General features: G+C 33.1%; 1 protein-coding gene across 1 annotated transcript; it reads right to left on the bottom strand.

Moving 5' to 3' along the window:
- Window positions 1-2774: 2774 nt before the first annotated feature.
- On the bottom strand, window positions 2775-6803 carry LOC127126271 (uncharacterized). Its single transcript, XM_051055165.1, has 3 exons — window positions 6168-6803; window positions 3783-4114; window positions 2775-3505 (listed from the first exon to the last, which is right to left on the bottom strand). The coding sequence occupies exons 1-3, from the start codon at window positions 6740-6742 to the stop codon at window positions 3006-3008; spliced, it is 1407 nt and encodes a 468-aa protein (XP_050911122.1). The 5' UTR covers window positions 6743-6803; the 3' UTR covers window positions 2775-3005.
- Between the last annotated feature and the right edge of the window lie 962 nt (window positions 6804-7765).

The raw sequence follows: 7765 nt of genomic DNA, 5'->3' as shown, positions 1-7765 counted from the left end.
CACTCGAGATAACATCAATGTCAATCCGCCTTTTCCTTACTTTGGTAGTGGGAACCTCACCAAGACAGAACCCTTCCTCATTATCAAATCCCCGAAACCAAAAATGAATTTCCTCTCTCATTGTCACCTCGTCCGAAGAAAGAGAACCCGACAGGGTACAATACTTAGGATATGAAACTCGACAATATTTAGGAGAATAAGCAAAATAAGATGTAGAAGTGAGGGGCTTCACCAAGAGAAAATGTATCAGAAAGTCACCCCCGTCAAGGATAAAAGGGTCGAGCCAAGACACGACCGGGTGGAGCTGAAGAAGCCCCTAGTTACAAAAGTATTTCAAGGAAGTACGCCTCAGATGAAAAAAGATCAAAGAATACGTCAATAGAAAGCTTCAGAGAATTATACTCAACATATTACTAGAAGACCTTCACATATGCCCATAACCCCTGATGAAGCTAAGAAGGGGAGATCTTCAAATGTTTAAGAACATCTAGCTCAATTTCAGAAAAGGGCAGCCGAAGTCCTATTCTTGTAAATAGGCACTTATAGAACGGAACCATGCAATCATTATAAGAACGACATATCCTCTTCTCCTCTGGCACTGGAAGGACCAATTAATATGAAGGATCACCGACCATAATGCCAACATCATACAGGGCGGCCTCAATGCTCTAAGCTGAAGAGGCGCTGACAACTGTTTCATATATCCAATCATACATCGGAACACACGGACGACGTCAAAGAGTCAAACGCTCTAGCACCTCAGCATCGCTAGGCTTACGACCTACAAAACTCGAGCAAACCTGAGTGAAATGTTTGGCAGTTCCCTCCTTTGAAAACTGTCATGTACCTCTTCTTTCGATAAGATTGAAGGGGCATAGAGACCCTAACGCTATTTATTCCTCTTCCTACATTTGTCACAGAGGCGTGCAATAACCTAGAGGAAATTTCCAATCTATATTAGAAAATGAATGTTTGTTGGTTGTTTTTAGTGGATAGTGTTAACGTTCATGTTCTAGCAGTTAACATTGCTTGTATGCTCGCACATAGGAGACTTAAGCATTTGTTTGTTTGTGGTATAATGGATGCGCTTGGGTCACATTCTAGCAGTTAAATGTGACTTGTATGCTCGCGCATGAGAGGCTTAAGCGTTGTCTGTACCTCGGTAGAACGGAAGTAACATGTCTTTTTGAAAAGGTTTTGGAATGCCCTAAGGCGGAAAATTGGATTTGATGTGTTGTGGTTGATTTTAGAGTGGAGGCAAATATCAGACCATGAGCTAGGTACGGCCAAAAATCTAAATAATTGGGAGTTGAGAAGACAGTGGCATCCTAACCATTCTTATTCATACAAAGAGTTTTTGTTTATGAAATTTGTTTGGCGAGTTTAATTATTAGTACTTAGAGGAAGACAAGCATTTAACCACTGGCTAAGTATGACCGACAATCAGAATACTAAGGAGTTGAGAGGATAGTGGCATCCTAACCACTCTTTTTCACTCTAAGAGCGTCAGATTAAACTTGTTTTATTGTTAAGTGTTTTGAATAGAAGTCGACTATTGGGCCACAAGCTAGGTACGACTGACAACCTAAGTAATTAAAACTGTTGTGCACATGTACGTACATCCCATCTTTTTCCTTCTAGTTTATTGTGAAAATATTTAGAAATAATTTCTCTTTTGCATCCATTCTTAATTGCATTTTGGAGTATGAATCATAATCATGAATGTGCTTGATTGTTACCATTGCCACTTGATTGATTTAGGGCATGATACTGTTGTATTTCTTGTGTGGTTTGTAATTCATCCCCCCATTGTGGGTAAAATGTCCTCATTCCCATGAACATGTAACAGTTTATGATTTACTTTCCTTCATCGCTTTCCTTTGCATGTTAACTAACAAGATAAAATCAAAATGATAAAAAGGGAACTTTTCAAAAGAATAAAACACACTTGATCCAAAGTCAAGTGCTTTTCAAAATCAAATTCACTTGAAAGCAGCGCGAGTGCTTGATCCAACGTCAAATATATCATTCATTACATTATATTATTACACTTTTATCTCTATCCCATTTTTCACAATATTTTCACTTTAATATGCTCTGATCTTACTATAATTAACATTAAAATAATCATAGTAGGACGTTTTAAATAATTTAAAATCATGACTCACAAAATAAAAAATATTTAAGAGTCTAAAATTGAAACAACCGAATATAAATACATCAAAATCATCATTCATTAAATTATTTATTCAAATATCCTTCACAATTAAAAAAAATGTTGACTTCAACATTAATATTTTAAACCAAACTCCAATAATAAAAATACTACGATGCATATATCAATTCATTAAGAGATCTATAAAACAAAAATATATATAATAGTTAATGGTAAAATTTATATGTTGAGTGAGTTTTATGGATTGATGTCGAGTTTAATTGAAATCAAATGATTTTTAACGGTTCTTTATTTTCGAAAATCATACTAACCCACTTATCCGATACAAATCATTTTTTTTGGATTGATTTAAATGAGTTTGATCGGATTTGATGGGTTTAGTCAACCCATGTATACCCCCATCCTCTTGTGATAAGATACTAAGAACTAAAGACTAAATTGAGTGTTAAGAAATGAATTATCTATAGGAAAAATAGATATGCAAACTATTACCAAATCTCTTATCTTTTATATGTTCTTATAATCTTATTCTCTCAATAACAAAGCCATTCTGCTAAAAGAAACAAAATCGCAAAGGAATATACGCATGTTTGTGTGGAAAAAAACAACGGAATAACACATTCATATAAACCATTTGAAGGCCTTACAATCACAAATTTTTGAATGGTAAAGTGCAATCATATAATATAATGAAAAAGTGTAAGATCCCCAATATATTATTTTTCTAGATGCACAAATCAAATGCTTCTCCTCTTTTTTGAACTTTTCCCAATTCCATTGATTGTTAACAGACCCATGTTAACCTTTTCCCTATGCAGACACAAAGTAATCAACTTGATTTGCTATTTGAATACAAAATAGAATTAAAATTAGAGAAATAGATGTTATTCACAGTAGATGGTTTAAACTCCATAGGATTGTTCCACTGCTCAAGTTCATTATTTTCCCATCTCATTTCTACATTTCTAACCTCAAGACCTTCAATGTGTTCCATCATAATCCCTGCAGTTTTGTGTTTAACCAATTCTTGGCATCCTGGCCTATAGTCCAACAACCCACCAGCATAACCGGTGAACCTTCTGTAAGTGATGTTCATGTTGATGAAGCTCAAGTTTCTTAACAATCCTCTCTTTGAACCAGAGAGGAAGATTCCGTTTTCAGAATTTGCTGTGATGTTGATGAATCGGACATTTGAGATTGAAGCCTCTTTTGAGGTTGAGTCTCTTGGACAAGTTGTGACATAGATAGGCTCAGCTCTACCCCACCATAATGGATCATAGTATCTTGTGCTTATATTTAAGTTTGAGAAGACAATGTCATCGACATTTCCTGTTCCAGAAAGGTTAATGCATTTCATTTCAGACATATTCAACGGTACATCTTTATTTGCACAAGCTAGAATAATAAATGGAGTGATGTTAATCATGTTCAGAAAAATGTGAGGCTTTGATTAGTCAAACTCAAGTAAACTAGAATAATAAATGGAGTGATGTAAATAAGTTCTTTCAAGCACACCAGTAATTAGTATTCAACAAATTGAGGCCAGGGAGAACATTTACAGAATTAATCAATACTTTTCATGTGAAGAGATTTATGAGGAAGTTACCTCCATCACGGATCTGGAACGCAAGCCCTCTATGAGAATCAACAATAGTGATATTGTCAAAAACAAAATGCTTGAATTCAAACCAACTAGCACTGCCTAATTTGATTGCAGAAGATTTGGATCGAATCCAAGAATCAGTGACTGTTAAATTGTAAACAGGGCCAGTGGATGACTTTGGACAGATTGCATCATCTCCTGTATCAATGTGGCATCGAGTGATTACCGTGTTGTTTGAGTCCTCGATATCAATCCCATCATTGTTTGGTATATTCAAGTCTCCATAAATTGCAATATCATGAATGGATATGTTTTCACTCCGCACCAAGTGTAAGCTGCAAGTTAGTATAATGTGTGTTTGTTAGCGTGCTTATTGTACTTTATTCAAGATTTTGCAGAATAATGTTTACATAGTAAAATGTCACACAGAAACTTTACTCTGAAATTTTTCTGAAGTGAAGGGAATTCCACACTTGTAAGTAGGTAATGTATGATTTTATTATAAACCACTGTTTATGATCAATGATGATTCAGCTCAAACAAATAAATCAATAATGTTTTAAATAACGGTCGCGACCGCGTAAAGGCTTTTGCGATTTCGGTTGATACAGATCTTGCAATGCTGATTGCGGTCGTCGCAATGTGAATTAACCCCAATTTATTCTTCATCATAAAAACGGTGAATAACGGTATAGTATCAGCACCTTACGACACCGTTTTGTCGCGGCCGTTTTCGCGGTATCGGACCGTTTATTAAAACATTGTATAGTCTGATTTTTTCTGTTATAAGAATAGCAGTATTTGTCATGGGACCCTGTCCTTTGTTTATGTTTATCCTAAACTGATGATGTTGCCTTTGCGTGCAGATAAACCCCAAATTTCCTAATAAAAACTGAGCTGAGCTCACCACAAGAAGTCCACAATATTAATATACACAGAAAAAGTCTCTTATGCACAATTATTTCCTTTCATTCGCATCCTAACCCAATCATATTCCTACACTTCTACTCCCAAACTAAAATCAAGTTCTTACATTGCCCTATCCATTTAATTTTCTATATCTCTTCACCCTCCAATTTTTTGAGAAAGTGTCCTAAGAAAAGTCTGTCATTGTTCTTGGCCATTTAAATTTAGCTCATGAGTTTAAAATCTTCAATACTAGTCTAACCCATTTGAAGAAAAAAAAATAGCTTATATAAAATATAGTATTAAAGTGTTTTTAATCCTTATCATTAATTTGAATTTTATTTTTGATTCATGTATCAACAATGTAATTTCTATAAATTACAAAATTTGCATTCTAGGGACTAAAAATATGTATAATGTAATTTTGTAAGTATTAGGGTCGTAGCAAAACCTCTTTAGTAGAAATAGCATATAACTGATAAACTAACTTACAATAGATGAAATTATAGTTGATGACTTATAAGCTAGCTGATAGTTTATATCATATAAACTGGTTGAAGTTAGCTGATAGTTTATATCATATAAACTGGTTGCAGTTATTGATAATATTAAGCATTGAATTAACTTAAAAATATGAATGACATAAAAAACTTAATTAATATTTAGTTTTTTAATTAAGATTACAAGAATAAAATGGAGTAAAAAATAATAAATTATAAATGACTTAAATTAATCCATCAAAATAAGCTATAAACTCATGAAAAAATGACAATTATCAAACAAATCTTTTTTAAATATATAAATTCATAAACTGTATATGAATTTATAAACTATAAGTTATAAGTTTAAAAAACCGTCTTCAGATTATTGAATTAAACTTTTAAAGATAAGGGTAATGCTAACTTATATTTCAATGACACAAGTTAAAAAACTCACAAATAAAAACTTTTTATTGAAAAAAATAATAGAATCATTAATTATAAACTTATATTAAATTGACCACACAACTTCCAAGATTATTTTAATTTATTAATGAATAATGGTAACTTGTGCTCTTGTGGCACAAGTTAAAAAATCCATAAATAATTTTTTTTTATTAAAAAAAACAATAAAAATATTAATTATGAATTTGTATTAAATTCACTGCGTAAATTCCAAGACTTTTTTACTTTATTTATCTCTTAACTTGTGCCCTTACCCTTCATTTATCTCTTAAGTTCCGCCGGACACAAGTTAGCATTACCATAAAGATAATTTATGGAATATAAGTTATTAATTCAATTATTATATTTATTGGGAAAAAAAATTAATTATAGTCTACCTATAAATATCATTTTAGAATTTTACAAATACATGGTATATTATTACTAAGCTATAGTAATTTTTTGATCAAGTGCTATATTATGGTTATTGAACAAGAGTTTAATTAATTGTTTATCCTAAACCTATCAAGTGATGGAAGAGAAAAAATGAAAATCGTACCACCAATAAGCAGGTTGATTAAGAGTAATGTTGAAGATTCTAACATTTTTGCATCCAAGAAATCCAACAAGTCTAGGTCTGCATTCATCACCCAAACAACTCCCAGTTTGATTCCAGCTCACCATTACATTCTTTCTCGGATTATATCTCACAACGAATTTCTCCGCCTGTCCGTCCACAACACCGCCGCCTTCGATTGCAACATCCGTCGCGTTCTCCGCCAGTACCACGTACCACCTCGATGACTCCTTTGGATAGTCTTCAAGTTTCGTGCCACCGAGGATGGTGGCGCCTGTCTCCACGTTTAGGATCACGCCGGATCTTAGGTGTATGGTTGCTGTTAGGTACTTTCCCGGTGATGGGAAGGTGACGCGGCAGGGGAGACCGGACGGACATGAGTCGATGGTGGATTGGATTGATAAGGTGTCGTAGTGGACGCCGTCTCCGGTTGCTCCGAATTCTGTGACGGAGAAGGTAACGGGGGTGGGGTTTGGAGAGTCTGATGTGGCAAGAATTGATGGGGTGAGAAGGAATAAGATGATTTGGAAGATGAAGAGTGGTGGCGGTTTTTCCATTTCTGTATTTTGACTAGCTTTGCTGAGTACACTTTCCAACTTTTATCACAAACCAATTTAAAAGAAAATTGCAAACTAAATCAAATTAAATCAAAATTGTAAAAAATTATGTTTGATTCTGATGCATTTGAGTCATTTTTTAACAAAACTAACCGTTCAATTTGATTTGTGGTTGATATTTTATCAATCGGACTAAACCAAACCAAACCAAACTCTATTATGATACATCACAAATTTCATTTATCTCACGTCTAATCCCAAACTTAAATTTATTATATCTTAACTTTATAATTATGAACGATTTTCTCATCGTCATATTTTGGGTTTCAGTTTTAACCTTCTCAAATTTCTCGTAGTAGTATTACACATTCTTCTCATTTTCTTTGTCATGTATGTCTTGACTCTTCTACTCTAATATTTTCTCTCTTACGTTCTTTCTTTTTCATCTTCTCATTTTTATGTTATTGTTTTTTCTTTCAATTACGTTTTTATTACACTTTTCTTCTCTAATCTCGCATCTCTTTTGTTCTTTCTTTTTCTTCTTCTTTAATCTCTCATCTCATCTGTTTTTTTTTTTTTAATTATAATGTCTTTGATATTATTTTATACTACTATTTTATGTTTTTATTTCACATTTGTCTAGTTTCACTTTTGTATATTTAATGAGAAGATTTTGTCTAAATATGATGAGTTTTGATGTTATTTGGTAATATATAAATGACTAAACACAAGTTATGTTGTTCTCTATAGGTATATATATGGTTTAATAAAAATCTTGTAAAAATTCGAACCAACCCAAACCGCATTGGTTTTGTTTGATTTTATTTCTAAAAGTCAACCAAACCAAACCAAACCGCATGCTTTTTTCTCTTGCATTTCGGATGATTTTTATCGTCAAAACCGCTTAAACTGCACCGCGAACACCCCTAATAATAATAGTACTTCGCTTTCCATTTTTTTATGAACGCTTTTTCAATTATTTTTTTTAATGTTTTGTTGTTGATTAAGTTTTTTTTGCTAACT

Source organism: Lathyrus oleraceus, chromosome 3, assembly GCF_024323335.1.
Source record: "Lathyrus oleraceus cultivar Zhongwan6 chromosome 3, CAAS_Psat_ZW6_1.0, whole genome shotgun sequence".
Classification (NCBI taxonomy): domain Eukaryota; kingdom Viridiplantae; phylum Streptophyta; class Magnoliopsida; order Fabales; family Fabaceae; genus Lathyrus; species Lathyrus oleraceus.
Note: the sequence above shows the minus strand (reverse complement) of the source record. Positions and strands in the feature narration are given on the sequence as shown.

What these genes read in the sequence shown, in the direction of transcription:
- LOC127126271 (XM_051055165.1), bottom strand. Translation starts at nt 6,742, where the DNA reads ATGGAAAAACCGCCACCACTCTTCATCTTCCAAATCATCTTATTCCTT. An exon ending in AATCAACCTGCTTATTGGTG is followed by an intron (nt 4,115 to 6,167) that starts GTACGATTTTCA and finishes ACTAACTTGCAG; the next exon opens with CTTACACTTGGTGCGGAGTG. An exon ending in GTTCCAGATCCGTGATGGAG is followed by an intron (nt 3,506 to 3,782) that starts GTAACTTCCTCA and finishes TTTCTGGAACAG; the next exon opens with GAAATGTCGATGACATTGTC.